A 23,012-nucleotide genomic window follows, 5' to 3' on the forward strand; every position below is an offset into this window, starting at 1 on the left:
TGACCGTAAGTTGAAATCAAATTGAAAGCACACAACAACAACAACAATAAACATGAGTTTTGCATATGCTTCTTTAAAATGTGTATTATTGTCCTTTGCTTAGCTCTGCCCACAATTTTCTTGAAAAAAGGAAAGCCACACAAAGAACAAAGTCACCTGTAATTTGCCATCACCTCTAGTGAAGGAGAAGATAGCCATCTTTTTCTTCCACTCTTTCATGGCATTTGCTGAAGTATGTTATCCTTTTCAAGCACTTTCCATAACTTGCCAATTAGGAAAGTGTCCTCTGAGATTGGTCTATTATTTATTTATTTATTTATTTATTTTATCCTGCTGTTTTCCCAGAACTGGGACTGACAGCAGCTTCACAATATTAAAAGAACAATACAATTAAAAACATAGAAAAGAGGTGCATTAAAAAGGAATTAAATTATTACGATGTTAAAACAGATAGCTATTAAAAGAATAAAATACATTTGAAAAAGAGAAAACTGTACACTGGTGCCTCGGGATACGAAATGATCGGGTTACGAAATTTCCGGGATACAAAAAAGTTGGATTGGCAAAAACTGTTTCGGGTTACGAAATATTTTTCGGGTTACGAAATTCATTTCGGTGCGAAATTCAAATGCAAAGTGCAGCTATAGGCTTTCCAGTGCTAACGGAAAGCCTTTTCGGGTTACGAAATTTTCAGGTTAAGAAAGGAATGGCGGAACGAATTAATTTCGTAACCCGAGGCACCAGTGTATAACATATTTTAAAATGGAACAACATCCCAAGCTGGTCCTTTACAAACATTCCATTTTAAAAGGCGTTCCAGAGTCTAGGGGCAGCCACTAAGAAGGCCCTCTCTCGGGTCCCCACGGACTGTGTTTGTGTTGGGGACATAGGAGAAGGGCCTCTCCAGAGGATCTCAGATCCCAGGCTGGTTCACATAGGGAGATATGGTCTGCTAAATAGCATGGACCATATAGGGCTTTATAGGTCATAACCAATACTTTGAGTTGTGCCTGGAAACAAAATGCCAGTCAAACTGTCAGACTACTAAATCATACTTTCTTCAATCAATCAATCAATCAATAGCCATGTATATACAGTCAGCCCTCCATAGTTTCAACCACCTGTTGCTTGAAAATATTTTTTAAAAAACAAAACAAAAAACAATTGGAAATCCTGATTTTTAGAATTTTATATAAAGGGCACAATTTTACTATGTCATTGTATTTAATGGTACTTGAGCATCCATGGATTTTGGTATCTATTAGGGGGGGGGGTTGTCCTGGAACCAAACCCCAGCAGGTACCAAGGGCCCATTGTAGTGGGGAATTAGGCAGGTTCAGCAAGGTACCAATCAGGTTGCAATTCCTAGATTTAACAGCATGAGTCTTGCAACAAGACACTGCAGTCCGTTCAGAATCCAGCCAGGCCTCCATGCCCTCTTACAGGATATTCCATTTCCCTCCACTTTTTCCTCTCAGCCAGCCGGTACAGATTTTTACAACTGATGAACAAGGCAATTTCTGTCTTGCAACTGCTACTCCTTTTAATGTTTTCATTATGTTTGTGCACTTTTGCAAACCTTGACATTTCTTAAGGCCTAATCTCACTGTAATCATTGCTACAACTCTGTAAAGGAGGCAAGTAGTATTACTTTCATATTGTAGATGTAGGACTGAAGCTGGCCTAAGATCACTTGTGTTCAAGGCAGATGCGAGATTTGAATGACTGAATTCATTACTATGTGTTACTCTTTGCTCAGCCTCTTAACCACTTTGATATGCCAGTTCTAATACAGTCGGCAATTAAAATCAAAGTATTAAAAACTTTATCTGCCATATACAACAAAAGCCTGACATAATAAAACACTTTTCAGGAACCAGAAAGAAATCAACCATCCATCTTTCACAAGGAAAGGCATCCAGAAATCTAGGGGTGGTCCCTTAAGTATTGTGGGCCTATGCCCTTTAGAACTTTTAAACATCATCACTAACTTTTAGAATTCTGCTCAGAGGCAAACTAGCAACCAGGTGTAAATGCTGGAGAATCAGTGTAAGACAATTCCCAGGCAAGCACTCACTGACATCTTTCGATTTGCAGTGTGGACCAAATGAAGCTTCTGAAGACTTTCCACAGAAATGATGTCTAAATAATCCAGCTAGGATGCAATTCAGCTATTAATGACCACTGCCAAGTGTGTTCTCAAGAATGGGTGCAGGCGGCCCACCATTTTCAGCTGGCCAAAGACACTGCTACAACTACAACCATCACCTGATGATCTAGATGTAAAGCCATGTCTAGGAACATTTTCATACTGTGAACCTGATTTGTCAGAAAGTGTACTTCCTGATGCAAAACAGATAGAATCCCTGTTTTAGAATCTGTCCCCATCTTGGACCAACTATCTTGTCTGGGTTAGACAATTTGTTAGTCTTCATCCAAAATTGCCTCCAGAAACTAATTCAAAACTTCAACATTATTCTTGGTGTTAGATGAAAAACTGAAGTGAGTTGTTTGCCATTCTTATATTGGTGAAAATGCACTACAATGGCCAGTTTCTCAGAGGCAGGCAGGCAATGCCTGGTCTGAGATGCCCATAGCCAGTCTCTTCCCTTCAAGTGTAAAGTATCAACATGAAGTCACATTTGTGTGCCTTTATCCTTCAGGCTGGCAGTTTCATTATGAGGACACTAGGGCCAGTGACTCTCCTTCAGATAGGCAACATCAGTATGATTTCACAATGGGTTAGTCTCTATCCTTCAGGCAGCAACACTGCAATGAGATCACAATAGACAGTCACTACTTCAAGTGAACAGTGTCATGTGAGGTCACAATGGATAGCCTCTCTCTTCTACATCTTATTTTTTTTCCTTCACTGAAGCAGAAGCAGCATGTGGGTACATTCCCTCCTCTTCTCTCCAAAGGCTGAAAGAAGCAGTATATGTGAGCGGAGGCCTTGAGATGAGCATATGTAGGGACAGGTGGGCAAACTTTTTTGTGCTTTGTTTTGTTTTGACTGTGGTGGTCAGTAACCATGTGTGGTCACTAACATCTCTCTCACGGAAACAAGGATCTAGATGTGGCTAGAGAAGACACAGCCTATCAAAGGATCAGAACTTGTAGGTAAGAAGGTACACCAGCTTTTTCAGGATAGAAACACACACAAAAGGAAAACAAAATAGTAGGGTTTGTGGGAATTTCAGCAGCCCCCATGATATAATAAGTGCCTGCGTATGGAGTTAGAAATGGCCACAGCTTTAGGGGAAGTGGCAGTCTGCAGATGAGCAGAGGGAAATACAGCAGGGACTGAAACTCCAGAGTGTCCTGCCTGGAGAAGCAACAGATTAGGAGAGACCACAGAATTGGCACAGAATATAAGAAGAGAAGATGAAGAGAAGCCATCTTCTGGGCAAAGGGAGTTGAGAGGCAAGAAAGACAATGATTACCCTAGACTCAGCAGTATCTCATTCACTCCAAGTCACAGGGGTGCTGAGGGAACCCCACAAGGGAACTTCAAGTAAAAAGAGCCTTGCCTTAGGGGCTCAACAGACAGCCCCTAAGGGGCGGCTCCGTGCCGCCCCTGGAAGCACCAGACCAGGGCCTTGGCAACCGCATGCTGCGGCCCCAATATGGGCTTTCTGCGGCACAAAAAGAAGCTGCAAAAAGTGCCTGCTTTTTCTGCCAAAGAAAGGGCATTTGTGCTGTTGCAGTGGCAGCTTTTTGGTACTCCTTTGGTGCAACATGTTTAAATGCTGTGCCAACGAAGTGCCGTGACACCCCCCGCCATGTGGTTCGGCATGCGGCATGTGTGATGGTGGTGTGTGGGTGGCTGGTGTGCATACACCACACCCTCATGCCGGCATATAATGCCAGTCTGTTTAGCCCCTCAGTGCCCATAAGACATCTGATTACAAACTCCAGAAGGTATGGCAATTTTCCTTGCTGATTCAGGATGTTGGAGACTGTGGTAAAGAAGATTGGAATGAAAACAAGGGGGTGGGATGAATAAAACAAAGCAGCCCCTATACAAGGTGTTTCATTCCTAAAGAAGAATAGCATATTCTGAAAGAGGAAGTGAACAGAGAACAAGATGTAAACATTATATTTGGTTTATCCCTGAAATGGGGTCTCATTTTGAAAACAAATCCTACAAAAGGAAAACTGCCAGGCTCCTGTACATGGCATTTGTAGTAAACAGAAACTCAAATCAACAGCCAGCTAATAATAATTTTCACAGTGCCCTCACTCCATGGCCTTTACTGAGAATTGCCAAGTTGTAGCAGAATCAAACAAAGCCAAATTGCACAATTTCTCTTTGTGTCCCATAGTGCTGCCCAGTGCATTTCCAACACCAGTCACTGCAGCCCTTGCTTTTTCAGTTCTCTTCACCTTAAAATGTTTTAGAGCTTTGGGCCCCAGCTTTACTGAAGGCAGCCAGAAGGCAATACTTACTTTAATTTTTCTATTTGCTTTTGTTAACGTAACAGCTAAATCTAATTTTATTAATTGCATATCATTATCACATTAAAAACAACTAAATACCCATTTATATAATTTATTTTAACTGACCTTGGAATCCCAGTTAATACTTCACATATTATTTCACACCCATCCTCCTCCCCCACACACACTGGGATTAATTTCCACCTTGGAAAAATGTGTATTGTAATGTTTTTACGGGAATGACAAATGTGTGGTGTAGTGGTTTGACTGTTGAAATAGGATGCTAGAATACCAGAGTTTGAATCCTCTCTCAGCCATGGAAGCCCACTAGGTGGCCTTGATGAGTCACACACTCTCAGCCTCACAGGAAGGCAATGGCAAACACCTTCTAAACAAATCTTGCTGAGAAACCCCCGTGATAGTTTCGCCTTAGGGTTGCCATCAGTCAGAAATTATTTGACAGACACAGAACAACAGCACAGAACAACAACAACAATTTATTAAGGATGGTGTAAATGGAGTTGGGGTTGTTTGAGAGTATACTCATGTATACTTATGGCATAAGATTTCACAGACAAGAGACCCCTTGAGCAAATCTATGAATGTATGCATATGAGCATATACTTAAGTTATTTATAGCCTTTCAGCTAAAAGGCTCCTGGATGACTTACAAAGAGGATAGTTCCCTGTCAAATATAAATAAATAAATAAATAAATAAATAAATAAGATTTACAGGGAGTAACTGTAAAGAGTGGGTTTACAAGGGGAGAAATATGCCAAAAAAAGAAATATTCTGAAAAATTAAGGAGTAAGGATAACTAGAAGCAACAGAATTCAGGGGCTTCATGTTGCAGAAACCGAATTTCACCCAAGTCTATGAATATACATGATACATGCCACCATCTTTTCTCAAAGTTTTTAACAAGACAATGTAAACCAAACGATTGTAAGATACCTACTGGATGTGATTCCAGTGGTTGTTTCAGCAGAAGGTCTCCAAAAATATCTTCACAATACTTTGACATTTTGTACTGTTGATATTTGCTAGGAGAAAAGACATCATCATGAATGATCATATAATAGGGTGTTAAATCTAATCTACTGTTGCATAATTGAAAATTAGTTTACCAAAATATTCAGCCACATACAAAAGCTTAAAACCTAAAATAATTGGGTAACTGGTTTAAAATAAACATATGGAAGTATATAATGGCTTTCAAGTATATTAAAACTTTTGTTTTAAACCCAGTGTAGGAAAGAATTTAAATATGACATTTTAAATTAAAAAGTACAAATATATAATCAAAAGTGACCTCAGATTTAATTTAGCTGAGTAATGTTGGAATGCTGTTATTAGGAACAGTTCTGCCCTAATTTCTTCTTGATTGCTTCATTAAAAATGCAAGAGGAATGATTTTTCGTGATGTACCTGCAATGATTTTCAAATGACAGGATGACAGGATAGTCAGATGTTACAAACGCTGTTTCCTTAATGGCTTGAATCACGTCCTTCCAAACAGAATAGGAAAAGTTACATATGAATACTAAGCGATCAAAACTATATTAAACACAAAAGATGTCACATATTAAAACATGTACATACAACATATGTTGAAAAAGAACTTCATGCTGATTGTTTCAATTTAGTACTCTATCACCAAAATGGCCAGTAGGATTTCCTATGTTTTCCCTATTGCTGAAAGAAAGCTATTATGCTGGTAAACAATACACTACCACAAATGCTATGATCTCTCCAGTCTACTGCTATTGGCAAAATCTTATTCAGAGTAAGTCTCATACTTTCTCTTTCCACTGATGTAAAATAGAAACAGAAAACCTTATAGAACCAAAATAAAATTTATTCCACATTAAATATATCTTTCTGTTGTTTAGCCCATCATAGGATACAATTACCCCACAGATTAGGGGAGGGTTTCATTTTTAGGCTGATGCAGAGAAGGTTATATACAATCCATCAGAATGAAGCTGCAGAACATTGACTAGTGATATGGGGTGGTTTTATATATCTGCATGGAATAATTGCATTATACTTAAAGAGGGAGTTTACACAACTGGAGGCCGAGTTCCCCGTAAAACATGAAAGAAATACAAAAACCAGATCTATAGTTGAGCCTTTTAAATTACATGTGACGCATACCTTGAACAGAATGTCTGTACACATAGCTTTCCCATGTGTTATTATTGGTTCTTGGTCTTCACCTTTCCCATCCCAGCAATCAAGTTCAACACATCTACAAGCCCAAAGTGAAAAGAAGAACTGAATCTCTTTTTTTCTTGCTGAAAGAAGTAGCTGTAACATTTTATACAGAATTCCATTCAAATTATGTGACATGGTTGTTGCTGTCTGAAAATGCAATTTGTACGTGCAGAAAGACGACTTGAGCAAAAAGGATACTCATTATGTTTTTACATATTTTGAACAGAACTCACCTTCCCTTTCAAGGCAATTAAATGCAAAGTACACACATGTAAATACAGATTCACTTACATCAGACATGGGGAAAATGAATGCGAAGTTATTTTTTAAAAAACTCAAAACATCTCCATAATCTGCTACATGGCGTGGGGGAAGGCAATGTTGCCACACTTTCCACCCTCCCCAGCTGTTTCTAGACCAAGAAAGGCCTTCATATAACAGGGACACAAACTGGAATAGGGAAACCAGTAACACAGCAAATTGCTTCACACACTCCCTCAGGGTATTTGTCTTGAATCAAATCATTATTTAAGTATTTTATTTAAAAAATCTGTTGGTGGGAGGAAATGGCAGAGTGAGGGGATGCTGGAGAGGTGTGGCCCTTCAGGATTATTAAGTGAATGGACACAGATCTCCAGTCCCTGTGAGCTACTCCCTTATAAATTAGCAAATGCCTCTGAAATGCATTCCAATATAATTTAATTTTTATTTTGTTGCTAAAGTGTATGGTGAAAAGCGACGGCATTCATTTGGTTAAAAAAAATCCTAGTGTACTATGTCCATCTTGCAATTTCTTTCTTTAAAGGTATTGTTGCAGTCTTCCACAAATATTGTTAGAATACGTCCAGTATTTAATTCAGTGTTTTATATATGTATGTTTTTATATCATACTGTACATATATAATACACACTAAATCAGTAGTAGTGGTGATCTGGATAAAATTTAAACTGTTTTGTACTGTAGTTTCCCTTTAAAGTATTCCCTTAAACCATCATCATGCACGACCAACCTGCATCCAGCTAAGAGGACTTGTCTGTACATCTCCACAGATGACTTCCCACCAAACTGTCTTCCTGTCAAATATGTGTTGTGGGAGGAGCTAATGAAGTAGTGAGCCAAAGGCTGTTCCATTTCTTGGTATAGTTCTAAGCGGTCAAGGAAGACAGGTGCATTCTCATCGGACATCAAGTATCGGCAAAATCCATCACTTGACATGAGACCTAAAAAGCACAAAAACCAGGATTATAGATCCCCCTTAGGCTGTTCCCAATTCAACTGACTATGAAACCACATATTTTGCTGTAAAATATGGCTCAGCATTTTTTCAGGAGCAATTTCTAAGGAACAGCATGAGGGAGTGTAGGGGAAGACATGCATGTTCTTCTGTATTGTTTAGAAAGCAATGATAACAATATGAGGGAATTGTATCCTGTTCCGGAGACTTGGTCCACAATTACAATCTGTAGAGGTCATGACAACAAGCTGACAAACAATTGCTAATTGCCACTTTCGCAGCTTGTGATAAAGCTGACTACAAAGAGCAGTTTCTCCCTTATATATTAAGAAAAGACATCCAAATTCTTGGAGTTTGATAGGAGATAAGATGAACATTCCATGATCTTAATTTGGTCCTTAATTTAGAAAAGAATTGTGGGATGAAAAGTTGGTAGCTGTAATTGATTGGTGAGTTCTACCTTGGAGTAAACATGAACAACTGTTGAGGTCAGTGCTGCTGAGTTGCTCTAGAAGTTCTGAAGAGAGGAACATTACAGAAAGAGCCTGGAAGCTAGAAAAAACCTGAAAACTTCAAATCAGTGGGAAACCTCTAAGAAAAGACTAAAAGACAAGGCTGTAATCACTCATAAAAACAGACAGAGAAAGCTACATCTGTAGAGGGAAAATTCTAGAGATGGTTTCCTGTCACTAGTCCCAGCTTCTGCCAACCTAGCAGTTCGAACGCATTCAAAAGTGCAACTAGATAAAAAGGTACCACTTTGGTGGGAAGGTAGCAGTGTTCCGTGTGCCTTGGCATTTAGTCATGCTGGCCACATGATCACAGAGTCATCTTTGACAACTCTGGTTCCCTCGGCTTAGTAACGCAGATGAGCACCACCCCCTACAAGTCAGACACAACTAGACAATCATATCAAAGATGAAATCTTTACCTTTTACCTTTAAACCTACCTATGTTACATTACATTTTTTTTAAAATGGAGACACTGAGGGGTGGGATCCATGCACTAAACCAGAACTCCCACAAGAGTTCTGCACATAGGGTATCCAGGAAGGTACAATAGCTTCTTTATTCTTTAGTTATGTTACCAGGACTTTAGCAACTACTCATAGGGAGAATCAAGTCCAGAAAGGATAAAACTAAAAAACAGCTGGCTCTTCTTGATGGCTATATAAAGATATGCATTATCTACTTGCAGAGGCTAGGTGGTTACCATGTGTTATTTTTTAAAAATTGTATGTATTTTATTTATATGAAAGGTAAGAGTGGGACCCAAGGCAGCTAACAAAAGGAACTGGCTTAAACTTAATAACATTTAAATACAATTTTTCTTTAAAAAAAACAAACTGTTACAACCATAGCTTATAAACAGTATAAAATCATTAAAAGGCATACAAAATGAATGTATCAGGGCAATCAGATGAACTAATGTATCTCCATTTGGAACCACAATCTACACCATTTGTTGACCACAGCTGATCCAGGAAACCCCCCAGTTAACTGTTTAATGACTGTAAAACTGAACTCAGTAAAAAATTCCTTTTGGAAAAAAAGCTTTCATTTGTGTTTCTGTTGCCTTCCAGTGGGAACCTTATGGGGACACTCTGCTTCACATACTTAGCAATCCAGGTTAAAAGGTCCTAGTTTATGCCACCTTTACTGGACTAACAGCAGTCTGTTCTCCAGTGTCATAAAGCCAGAGTGAATAATCTGAATGGCTTGTTTCCAGGATGAATAAGATATGTCAATTATGTTACTATGGAGCAAAAGTCAAGATGTCCTATGCAAATAAACAAGCATCTTCAACGAAAACCAAAGTTTATCATCCTATATCACCTTCTTCTTACCTTTGTTCTTTAAATCTTCATCTGGCTCATATGTTTCAATTATCTGCATTGCTCTTTTGGGATCATAGAATGGAAATAAAATTTCATTCAGCCGAGGATCGCGTTGATGCTATGGTTAGAGAAAAAACAGAATCAGAGAGATAGTGTGCAGCTTGACTTCTACAATGGTTGTATTAATGCAGATATTGTTGGAAGGGGATGTAACTGCTTTTAAGTTAGCTATTCTTATTTTCTAGGTTTTTAAAAAAATATATCTAAATTCTCTGTATGAATTGATTCACATTCATGTTAACTAAAATTGGATAATGAGTTGTCAGTGTTATTATTCATAAACAATAGCATACATGATGTATATCATTGTCCAGTTTCAGAATTCATTAATGAATTGTTGCTTTTAACTGCGCTTGAATTGGCCCTGACTCATGGTAATCCTGTGGATGAGACATCAACAATCCCCCCATCCTCCACTGCTATGCTTAAGACTTGTAAATTTGTGACCTCTCTAATAGAGTCTAGCCATCTGGTGTGTAGTTTCCCTCTCTTTCTACTGTCCACCACCTTTCCTAGCATTATTGTCTTTTCTAGTGAGTCATGACTTCTCATGATGTGGTCACAATATGACAGCCTTAATTTGATCATCTTGGCTTCAGAAAAATTTCTGGCTTTATCTGCTCAAGAATTCATTTGTTTAACTTTTTTGGTTGCTCTCTTTTTTAAATAACAGACAGACCAGTTTAACCTCGATTACTTCTGTAAACTTCTGAATTTTCAGTATTACACCATATAACTAGGGTACGTCTTTGTAAAACAACACCATTCATCATAAGAGTGTCAGCTTATATCAAAATATGAAAACTGCCCTTCACAGATGATGATGTTGATAGTATGCTTTATGGAATTCTATGGGCTCAAATAAATAGCTTCATAGAACAGATAAATTCAACTGGCCATCCATCAGTTTATAAGGTAAACCTGAGCAACTTTAAATTATACTGGAAATAAATATTGCCATGGAAGAGATTTGTTTGTTTGTTTTTGAAAAATAATGTTGAATGGAATGGAAAAAATGAATGTGGTATATCTGAATGAAGTTATCTAATTATGTTAATGGTATAAATGGCTAAGACCTCAAGTTCTAGTTGACTTATGGCCAACTAGGCATGCATGTGCCATCTCCAAACTGCATTCCAAAGTCCCATCAGCTGCAAAAATGATTTGCTATGAGATACATGGGAACTAATGGTGGAGAAATGCAAGCTAAAATTTTCTGGGGATGCATGTTTCATTTTTGGGATCATGTCAATTAAATAGGGCTTGGATTGTTGGTGCCCACCTCTCTCTTAAAGTAGAAGAACTGTTTGAAGGCAGAGTTTTAGTCAAATGATGGGGTTTGCCTAGTCTTTCATCACTTCTGCTTCTAATGCTCCAATGGGACACCATTCTAGAAAGATAAGAGCCCTCTAGAATAATGTCCAAACTATCATGGACAACTGGAGCTGGCTGAAGGGTAAATCAGAAAGAATCAAGAAAACCATACCCACCCTGATCTTGCAAGAGAGATTTTTGATCCAAGCAATGTGCTGGAGGGTATTAAATTCTCCAACGCCATTGGTTCTAGAAGTAGGAACCCTTGGCTCTACATGAAGGTGTCCTGAATGGTGACCAGCTAGATTGGAAATATCAATCATGTTGATGGGTAATGAAACAGTCTTTTGCTCCAACCTTGCTCTCCCCACCCATAATAGCCTTTGAGGTTTGCTGATCCTAACAAAATACTTCTTGTATGGGCTGTCTGACTCTTCTCTTGCTTGTGTTTCAGTATAGTGCATAGTTGAAATGTCCATGATATGATTCCTGATTCAGAGATTGTCAGTCTCTCTTGACAGGTGCCTACAGCCTATACTGGATAGATATATACAATGGAGACGTAAACCTAGGTGAAGTAAAGACCACCCCAAAGGGGCAGCCTGAAGCCGCTCCTTTTCATGCTGGATTGGGGCCAAGACAACCTCACCGGCAGCCCTGCAGCTCCAATCTGGCATTTTCCCAGGACAAAGAGAAGCAGCAAAATGCTGCTTGTCTTTGGTCTGGAAAAGGGGTGCTCTTGAGCCTTAGGCACCCACTGCACCCCGGCGCTAAAGAGGCAATCCCTTCCTCCTCTGGATCATTGGTGCGGCCATGTAGTTGCTGCACCAACAATCTGCTGGCAGGAAGAAGCTGCCTAGTGCAGCTTCTTCTTGAGATGTTAAAGGGCTGCAACTCCTTTATGACGTCTCTTCTTGCTGCGGATATGCGGACGCTGTATGTTGCACATGTCATCATGGCGGCTCCCATGTGGACGGGAGACTGCCATGATGATGGAGCCCACATGTTCTAGAGTTCCGGACCGTGCAGTTACTGCATGGTCCGGACCCCTAGAATCAGCAGCGACACACTGCTTTGTGCCCGTGTACAGCGTGCCTGCGCCATACGCGGGCGCGCCATATGCGGCCTTGAGCATACGCGCTCAAGCCGCGGGGCGCACACAGGGCGAAAGGGGCAGCACGTCCCATTCAATTGAATGGGCGCGCGCGCCCGTTACACCCCGCCGCGCCGCCACGCCCGAGCCCCATTGTTTCCAATGGGGCTCAAGCATAGGCGGGATTTGTCTTACGCGGAGGGATCCGGAACGGATCCCCCGCGTAAGGCGAGGACGGACTGTATATCGGGCCTTTATGAAGATACACATTTCAACAGAATTATATCACTTATATATGTTATTAAATAGCTTTAGAATGGAATGTAATTAAACGATAATGACAACTGTACACAAAGGAAGAACACATGCTTGTAGGATAGTATGTCAACAGAAGCAAAATACCAATAGCTAACTACAGGAAAAACAAGAACAAACCATTGTTAGAAAAACTTTGACATATCTAGCATTTCATATGTTTAAGATTGCACCCAATAGGCTATAAACAATTGGCAATCCCCCCCCCCCCCCAAAAAAAATATGTGGCTAACTGGACACTGTTTGATGTCTAATGAGCTAGACAAATACATGTTTCAGAGAATATATACCCAGATTCTAGTAATGCTATAAACTGAGACTGCAATAAATGCAGGTGTAGTAAGAAGGTTAGATTATGTCAAGGAATAACATTGATATGGAACAAATTATTCAAAATAGGATATTTATTTCCACCCCACCCCCCAAAAAATAGGACTACACAATTGTTTTAGGCTTTCCCCCTGTGTATTCCATGACGATGATTAATAAATAATGATAAAATACTAACTCCGGAATCTGCCATCCACTGCACAATCTTAAATATTTCTAATCAAATACTTGTCCCATTAGCAAGGAGGCTTTCTTCCAAGAATATATTCACAGAATTGTAGCCTTAATATTGTTTTAATTAGGTGGATGATATAAAATGCATAATATCCAGAAAAAATGTGAGTTCAGGTACTTCAACAGGAAATTCCTAAAATCCTAGGACCAGACATATTATCAGAATCATCCAGCACAGTATTTTGTAAAATGACAAAATCCATTTTTCTGTCTCCAGTCATCTCTAACCGATCATTGTAGACCAGCAACCTATTGTCAAACTAACTACTAAAAAGAGTCCCCAGAAGGTAGGGTTTTTACTTTGTTGAAATGTATTAGGGCTGCTTCTTGTGTGCCTGATTCTCCCTCAAAATATAAAATAAAAATGAACATACTTCAGTTGTGTAAAAGTGGATTATAAGCAGATGCAAGCAAAATAAAATTATGGCTGAAGAAATCATTCTGCCTAAAGAAGTGTTTAGTTGTGAACTTTACTTTTGAGAGATAGAATGCAGATCACCACATGTTTCATTATCAACAGTTTTGGAATGGTCAGTCTTTATGTAAGAGGAACCAAGAAATCTTTGTTGTAATTTCTTAAATATTTTGGCATTCTGTTCAATGTCAAGCAATCTCCAAAGAAAAAGCAAACAAAGGAGTTATCCTCTTCATAGTCAAAACATTCCTTTGTCTCCTGCACACATCAGTATGAAAAATATTACACGCAATGCCAGTTCGAAGCATGCAACTAAGAAGGCATCATCTTTTAACTATGCTACAAACAATATGCATCAGACGTTTAGAAATCTAATTTTCTATATGTTGATTTCCTGGATATCTAATGAAAAATGAGAGCTGTTGAATACTGCTGAAGGAGCACTGCTTGAAAACAGAAAATTAGCATGCAAGTGCATGCAGCCCAACCACAGATGCACAATGCTGTTCATGAGCAGCAGAAAGCTTTGCGTTATTAGCTCCAATATAATATCCAAAACAACTACAAGAAGTAGGTTTAGAATACAGAAACAATCTCCTACTTAAACTACACATAAAGTCCCCATGTGCAACTCAAAACAGACAGTGAAGGAAACTAGAAGGATGGAAGTATGATTCCTGAGCACCGCCAGGCAAGACATTTTGTCTGATTTAATTTTTTTGTTCTTGCATTTGATTTAAACATTTACATTCTCTTCCTTCTGTCCAACTGAAATGTGACTTCATTGTGCCAACTCCACTGAATCACACTGTGGCCCATGCAGCCTTGCTGTTTGTTTCCAACAATGCCCAGATAGATGTTCTTCAGGAGTCCAAAAGAAGGACACGATGGTAACAGTCATTCCCTCCAGCAACCACATATACTCCCTTTAAACATGGAAGATCTATTTCTATCTTATGGCTTACTTAACTGCCAACAAACCTACTACCAACTGACATAAATTTATCCATTTCCTTTGAAAGGTAGTGGTCATTGCTAAATCTTGCAGCAGTAAATCCCATAAGATGATTTATTCATGATGGGAACTGCTTTTTTTTTTTTTTGGCAGCCTTGAATCAAATATTGTGCCACTCCATTTAAACTGGGTGCTATGGTCTTCTAATCTGCAGACCCTTGAATCTCTGTGAGATGCTAGCAGGATGTTCACTATTTCCTTTTAGCTGGAAATTTAAAAAGAAGTGAGTTTCCTTTTCTAATTCACAACCTGCACTTGGCTAACCCAGAGTTCTCACAATGTGAGAGGAGGAGGGAAATGTTCTATTAATCCTACAGACGTTTTACTAAGTTTAACATGTAATATATCCTAGCCTACCATATCTTGTATTCTCTCTCTCTCTGATCCTTCAAGATCTTCTAATGGCGATTAGCTGGAGCTGAATTAGGAGAAGCAACCCTCAAACATTTTGTGTTTCTGTGAGCCTTGCTACTATAGTTCTTCAAAAAAAAAAAAAAAATAGCCATGTACCTCAGCAATAAAGAGATATCAAGTTAAAGGGAACTCTATAATATACTCGAGCCACATCTCATCCAGTTGCCTGCAGAGTTCTGCAAATTACTGAAGAAAAACAACCTACTGTGTTCCAAAGGCCAAGCTAGATGTCGTGGATTTAAAAGTGTAATGGGGAGTGGGGGAAGTGATTCTTAGCCTCTCAAGAACATAGAGATTTGCATGAAAATGTGTGACCAAGGCTTGGCAGAATCCTAGAAGCCAGAGGAAGCTCAGTGCTAGCTTTCAAAACCAAAATTTCTTCACCAAGCAAAGTTGTTTTAAGCACTCAGAGTGGAATTGGTGGGAGGGATCAAAGTTAGAGTCTGTACTCTACATATTGTCTTCAGACAGGTGCGAGCTTTCAGAGGTGTCTTTTCAAATAGACAAGTCTGCAGTTGTCAGACAAGTTTTAGGTTTCATGGGGGGACGGGTCTTCTGTATTCTCAAGCAGTTTGGTGGCCTCTTACAAGTTCTAGGGAAGGTTTTTTTTTTAAATTCCAATTGAGAAAGAAATTGAGAAGCAAATTTTGTAATTTTTTTCTTTTATCACGTTTCTTGTTCCAGCAAACCCAGGACCCTTGGGAGTAGTTCCTGATAACCAAAATTGATTATTTACATACTCTTCCTCACATAACTAAATACAATAAGAAGACTACGACTCTTCAGGCTCATCAATTTCTCCACTACTCCCTTCTGCACAGTTATAAAAACGTCTTGGCCTGATGAAGAAACTAGCTACCACTGAGATATTTGTTTTGTCTTTTTGGTTGGCTTAATAAAGATATTATCGAAAGATGGGCATTGAATTTATTTTATGGTCAAAGGTACCCTTCCATTTTTAGAAGCCAGAGAACATGCTATCAGGCTAATGAAGAAAATAACTCTTCAAATTTGGCTTTTCAGAAATTTAGGGACACAAACAGTTTCTGAATACTGTTATATACTTAGTATTTCTCAGGCTATCTGATGTGGGGACCAATGATTTTTTTTTTAATGTACTAGGACCGCTGGTGGCACTATATGTGTGCCCAGTGGCTACAACTGTTTCTTTCTCTTCTGGAAACTCACCAGGTACTGACAGCCAATGACTCATAGACTGGCACCAGTCCAGGGACCACAAATTTGAGTAGCACTGCTTTAAATGATACCAAAGAAGGAAAATCCCATTTACTACAATTTTCTGTGACTATGCCTCTTTGTTGTTACTGTTGTTGCTAGCTGCCCTTAAGTCAATTTAGACTCTTGGCAATCTTGTGGATGAGACATCTCCAAGTGTTCCAAGTCTGTGCTGTTTACTGCCAACATTATGGTGTCATCTGCATATCTTAGGTTGTTGATGTTCCTTCCTCATATCTTCACTTCCCTGTTTTCTGATTCTAATTCTGCTTTTCTTATGACATTTTCAGCATATATGTGGAAGGGTGATAGTTAGCAGCCTTGCCTGAGACCTTTGCTGATTAGGAACCACTCTGTTTCTCTGAATTCTATTCTGATGGTGGCCTCTTGTCCTTGGTACATATTTTTCATCAGGTCTATCAAATGTAGTGGCAACCCAATGTCTTTGAGTGCATTCCATAACTTTTCACGATCTTTGCAGTCAAATGCTTTGCTATAGTCTACGAAACATATGCTGATTTCTTCTCTGAATTCTTTGGTGCACTTCATCAGCCATCATATGTTTGTGATATGGTCCCTGGTGCCTCTTCCTTTCCAGTATTCTGGTTGCACCTCTGGGCTTTCTCTCTTCATGTATGCTTGGAGTCTATGCTGCAGAATGTTGAACATTATTTTGCTTAATGTGAGTGTCCTAGTAGTTGCTGCAGTCTTTTTAACTCCTTTCTTGTATCTCCTTTCTTTTCCAGTCTATTGGCCACCTCTTTGTTTTCCATACAGTATTTAATGGCATATTTTAGTTAACACTAAGGGCCTATGACTGGCCCTTTGTGACGCCTCGTCACATGCTAGGGTTATGCTATTGTTGATGCTTATACATGCATCCACACGCCCCTCAACCCTAGTCACAATGGCGGTGCCCTGTACACATGAGTGTCGCCATTGTTATGCAAGCGCAGTACGGTGCTTGTGTAACGAGTGCACCAATGGCGCACTGTGGCACACTTGTTACTCCTCAGGGAAGCCACACAATTTGGCGGCTGTGGCTTCACTTTGGAGGGAAAACAGGCGCTGGCAGGCCGTCCTTTTTGGGTGGTATGTACCACACCTAGAACTGCTTCTGACTGTGTGCATTGTAGCAGTTCAGTTGGGATATTATTTGTCCCTGGTGATTTATTTTTTTTCCAATTTCCCTTATTGCAAATTCCACTTCTCTTTTTAGAATTTGGAGGTCATCTTCATATGATTCTTCTTTCCATGTATTATTCATTTCCTCATCTCTTTTATATAACTCTTCTTTAACACTTAGTCTCTTTAGCACTTATCTTTTTTAATTCTGTCATTATGCTTAATATTTTGTGAAAACAGAAATATAAAATTATTTTTTAAAAAAACCATAGGAATGCCTGAAGAATATTCCCCATGGTCCAAAAAGTGGTAAAGATGAGCTTCATTTTTTACCTTTTTATAGCTCTCACTCATGACAGACAGAAACAGAACAAATTATACAGTATGTATGGTTGTCAGAGTTTTCTTACCCTAAATAAGGGACAACCTTCCTTGTTACCCAGCCTGGCCAGTAAACATGAAACATCTATATAAAGCCTGCCTCAAATCTCACAAAAAGAGGACCTCTCAGGAGAGTTCCAGAGTCCTGTGAGATCTGAGGTCTTGCAAGAGCCCAGAAATCTAGCAAGAACTGACTGACACTTGAGTTGGGCCTTATATAGGTTTGATGTTAGCCATATGTAGAACTGATTAAAAAGGGTATTATGAACCAATGCTTGCAAGAGACAGACTCCATCTGAGGGTATTTTGTTGTACCCTAAATGTTCCAGGGTTGGTCTATTGTAAGTGCAGCTGCTGTCTGTCTTGAGCAAGTCATGCTCAAAATAGACTGACTGCAAAGCGTATTGTACAAGGAAAGCGGTCTCAGATCCATACATACAGGAATAACTAGTGTTCACTCTTCCTAAACTCAGATCTACAGATGACTGCGAGAGTAACACGTGAGGCATGATTTGGGGCTGCTCTGCCTCTATTGTCAGTGTGGTGTAGTGGTCTGAGCATTGGACTATGACTCTGGAGACCAAGGTTTGAATCCCCACTCAGCCATGGAAACTCACTGACCTTGGACAAGTCACCCCCTCTCAGTTTAAGAGGAAGGCAAAAGCATACTCCCTCTGAAAAAATATTACCAAGAAAATCTTGTGGTGGCCTTAGGGTCACCATAAGTTGGAAATGACTTAAAGGCTCACAACAACAACTGACTCACTGGCTGGGAGAAGAAAGAAGAGCAGTGCCATGGCAGCTGTGATCCCAGAAGATAAGTGCCAAGCATTAGGCACACTGATCCATTTTATTGTGTAGCAAATACTTAGGAATTGGTCTTTTGAGAGCCTGGCTGGCGCCTCAACATATGCTCTCAACATATAAGAAATAAGGATTTTGGGGTGTCTATATGACAGAATACCAGGCTGGACCTCAAGCTGCTAAATGGGATTTCAACAGGATATCTGGGGGTGAAAAAAAGAAACCTGGGTACCCCAACAGTATATCAAAAATGCATCATAAGCTTTAAACAATAAAAATAATACAAATTTGCATACATTTAAACAGTTATGTTTGATTGTTGTCACAGAATTTTCTTAGTCTTCTTTTCTTTTTCATTTTTTAAGTGATTAAGTACACATGGTTACAACAACAGGCATGGTATCATTACTGTTGTTTACTACTGTATAAGCATTGCAAATTTAATTCAGTACCAAAATTGCTGTCTATGGCCAGAACTAACAGCTTTTATTAGTACTATTAATGAACAACTCCACATTAATTTTCATAAATAGCTTGGTCTGCAATAAAGTGTGTTCTAATATCAGCATAGTGGCCTCATATTAAGGGAATATGTCTTAGTATGAAGTGTCATCTCCTTGATTCCTTCCCAGAGCTTGGAATTAATTTTAAAAAATTAATCAATTACCTATAATCCTATAATTATGCATTTCATTACCTAATTCAGTATCTATTAATTGGTAACAAGCATGTCAAATATTGTTATTTTAAACATTATGACAACAGCAATGTTAGTAGTTTGAGCAAGGATTACTGCTTCATGTTACTTTGAATCCTTAGTTTCAAAGGTGAGTTTAGAACCTTCCTTTGGAATTTTAACTGGTAGATTTAAATTTTAAAAATCATGTATTACTACTGATAAATGTTAACAACTTCATTTTATAATATTCACTAAATGGTTACTGATATCACAATAACTGTGTGAGTTAACAGTTATGTTCATCTGTTATCTTTAACAATAAAGTTTCCCAGCTTTACATGCTGTGTAGATTATGGTGAGTTCCAGCAGCATATCAAAGCAGCAATCCTCTATCAACCTATATGGGAACTCAGACCAACTTTTGAGCTGTTAATGACAGTTTCCCACTGTAAGTCACAGGGATGAAAAATGTATTATATGCATTAATGATTAAATGCTCACTATCTTTTTTTCTTTTTTTAAAAATCTGTATTCATTTTTTGGGAGCAGAAAAGTAGTCAGTTGGGTTTGAAATAGAATTGTATGAGATATGACAAGCAGAAGAATGGAGAAATATTGTCCTTTTTGCCCGTCAACAAAAATGGCTGTAGCTCATTTGTATATCTCAAATGACAGAGTGCAAACACTTAGAGATGGAAATCTATGTTTGTTTTTCTCCCACAAGGAAGAATGCATAATTTTAGCAATTTTCTCTCTATTCCACTACAATATGAGAGGTTCTGCACAGGGAGAAAATTCAATTTTGAAAAAATATATGTGATTTTCCTACCATCATGTCTCACTAGCATACATAATCCCACTCTTCTCTTCTCCATGACACTTCATATCACCTCAGCAACTCAGTCCTCATCCCCTCCTTATGAAAAGAATGCTTGGCTTCCACTAAAATGGCACCATACTAGAATAAATTGACTTAATTGTCAGACAGGCACTAACTCAATCTCATCTCTCTGTTGAGACACAAAGGACATGAGAGCAGCTCCAGGAACCAAAAGAAGTTCGGGGGCTGCTCACAAAGAGACCAGATGGAAATCTGGCAGTCTATTTCATCCTTTAAAATCTAACCATCATGCGTGGAGTGTGAGATGTAAGGCATTTTTAGACAATTGCTGGCCTGTCTTTAAAAAAACACAACAATAACAACTTCATCATATTTTGTTCTCAATGTATAACAGAAAAAACACAGTCTAAGAATTAACTAACTTTAATCAGTTAGCTAGATCCTAAAAACAAACTGCTGTGTTACAATTTCAGTGATTCATATGAGTTATCATATGTGCATTCCTCTAATAAAATTAGGATCTTTTTTAAAAAAAATACTTATATAAATAACTTTTAATCTAGTATTTAATTCTCAAGATACTACACAGTAAGCAATTTGGTTTGCTAACAAGAGGTCATCTTGAGAACACATTGCCAATACATCAGTCAGCATGCTAAACACACATACACAAACACACACTTCTGAAATAGCAGTAGGAAAATATATTCTCTAGCACAAAAGCAAAATTTTTCATTTGCCCTGCATCACCCCCTTAATATTTAGGACTGATCCATTAACATTTGATTCCTAAAAATAAAAAGATTTCTAGTCACGTTGGTTAAAAGTACATTCGACACAATTACAGAACAATCAACAGACAGCTGTTACACACTACAGAGTAATCAACACAAGCAATTTGCAAAGCCAACATGAAGAAAATAAGAGAATGCATCAAGGGTGGAGCTGATTTTTGCACCTGGATATTGCCAAAATGGAAAGATCAGCTGATCAGAAGCACAGCAAATGGTGGCATGGAGCATGCAATGAGACGAACAGAAGAAGCAAGCCACTGCAGACAAACTTGTATGGTAGTTAATGTATGAAAAAGCTTACTTCATTTAGAAAGCTCACTAATTGGTCTACCGTTAAATAATCAGTTTTGTCTCCATTGCTGAAAAGAAATTTATTAGAAAAAGTAAGTTTTCATGTAAGATGCCACAGCAGGTATGATTTACATGTTGACATTTTTAATATTCTCAATATCCATCTAATATTCTACCACTGATCTATATTGTACATTTTCAAAATGGGCACTGTTGCAATGGGTAAACTTGCTAACTATGCTTGCTACACAACAGTATACTTTCTCCATTTCATTATTTAACAGATTAAAATACTTAACAAACCAACATGTAAGTCTTCCACATCAAAATCTTAGTGTATGAAATTTCAAACATTAAGACTTTAGTTCACATAATGTGTTAATAACTTTAAAATAGCAGGTTAATATTGTAAGTTAGTAAAGCCAATTCAAAGACATTTCCATGTGCTTCCCTTTACTCAGAAGTTCCTGAAAGATACTGTTGACCCCATTCATATAGAGTAAACTTCTAGAGAAGAACAAAAACTGACTACTGTTGTTATGTCATAAAGGAATGGTATAGTAACATTTACCATACCATCCTCATATTAAGTAATGCTATAATTAAATTCATTTTACATACAACCAACTTACATTTTTCTAAAAAGATCCTCTATATCAGTACGAGGACATATCTTCTGAGTTAGCTCATAAAACTTCTCATAAGTAAAAGCTGAAGGCTCTATTTCATCATTCTGAAAAGACAAGAAAACTTTACTTTTTTCTAAATTCTTACTGTTTTGGACAAAAAAACTCAGTATCAAGACAGAACCCAAACAATGCTCCACTTAATCCAGGAGTGGGAAATATGTGATCATACAGTTCTTGCTGTATGACAACTTCCATCAACTCTAGCCAGCATAACCAATGGTAAAGAATGCTGGGAGTTACAGATTAACCTAATCTGAAAGTCTGCATTTTGCCTACCCAATTTAGTCCAACATAGTTTTTTATATTATTTATATTTATTATTTTAGTTCTGTACTACCTTGAGGTCCAATGGGCCAAAACACACTGCAGAAATGATCCAGTTTGAGATTGCTCAATGCCAGGGAATCCTGGAAACTGTAGTTTTGTGAAACATTTAGCCATTTCTGTCAGAGAGCTCTGGTGCCACAATAAACTACAATTCCCAGGATTCCCTAGCACTGAGCCAGGGCAGTTAAAGCGGACTCAAAGTAGATTATTTCTGCAGTGTGTTTTGGAACCATAATAAAGATTGGGATATAGATATTTTCCATTTCATTGAATTAATGACAAATACATTTAAAATGTACAAAAGTGAACCAAATACTAAAAATAATAATAAAAAATATCACAGACATAAACAGGCAATGCTAGAAACAAAAATGTTTGGTTTATCTTCATGGCATTTGAAACATTCACCTCTCACTAAAGATTGCCCTAGAGAAGCACATTTATAAATAAGAAAAGTCAGTTTCCCGACCCTTATCTGCAGTTATGCTTTCCACAGTTTCAGTTATCTGCAGTCCAGAAATATTCTGGGAAACTGAAGTTATCATGTGCAACCACACTCTCTCCTAAACCACTGCTTGATTTCCTTCCACATGGGAAAATGTACTACCAACATCTCCCTCCATTTAAAAAGAATGGACTATTAGCTTCGGTGACCTCATTAGATTTGGAAATCACCAATGCCAAGAAAACAGAAGTGCTTGTGGGTATCTTTTGGTCCTCCCGTGTGATTCCAATGTTTGGGCCAGAGGTTGACCTCCCACCTTCTGCCTTTTGTGCAAGCATCTGCTGAGGAAGTGATGAGAGGAATTGAAGGCTTTCATGGCCAGCATCCATGTAAGCCTGCGGGAAGGGAACCGTCTATTATTCCCTCTGCTGTAAACCGCTCGGATTCCCAGTGATTGGGCAGTATATAAATAAATCCT

The 23,012-nt window shown here is 38.5% G+C and overlaps 1 protein-coding gene across 13 annotated transcripts in view; it reads right to left on the reverse strand.

Moving 5' to 3' along the window:
* PLCB4 (phospholipase C beta 4) overlaps positions 1-23,012 on the reverse strand; it is a 226,940-nt gene that overhangs the window by 60,624 nt on the left and 143,304 nt on the right. For 12 of the 13 annotated variants that reach the window (XM_042445104.1, XM_042445102.1, XM_042445097.1 and 9 more), the window contains 7 exons: positions 21,706-21,806; positions 21,084-21,141; positions 9,742-9,850; positions 7,670-7,880; positions 6,600-6,693; positions 5,871-5,950; positions 5,401-5,485 (listed from right to left, as the gene is read on the reverse strand). In XM_042445104.1, the coding sequence (XP_042301038.1) occupies positions 5,401-5,485; positions 5,871-5,950; positions 6,600-6,693; positions 7,670-7,880; positions 9,742-9,850; positions 21,084-21,141; positions 21,706-21,806 (738 nt within the window). Of the gene's footprint in view, positions 1-5,400; positions 5,486-5,870; positions 5,951-6,599; positions 6,694-7,669; positions 7,881-9,741; positions 9,851-21,083; positions 21,142-21,705; positions 21,807-23,012 lie in introns of those variants that run through there. The other variant, XM_042445105.1, reaches the window with a different exon arrangement.

Source organism: Sceloporus undulatus, chromosome 1, assembly GCF_019175285.1.
Source record: "Sceloporus undulatus isolate JIND9_A2432 ecotype Alabama chromosome 1, SceUnd_v1.1, whole genome shotgun sequence".
Lineage (NCBI taxonomy): Eukaryota > Metazoa > Chordata > Lepidosauria > Squamata > Phrynosomatidae > Sceloporus > Sceloporus undulatus.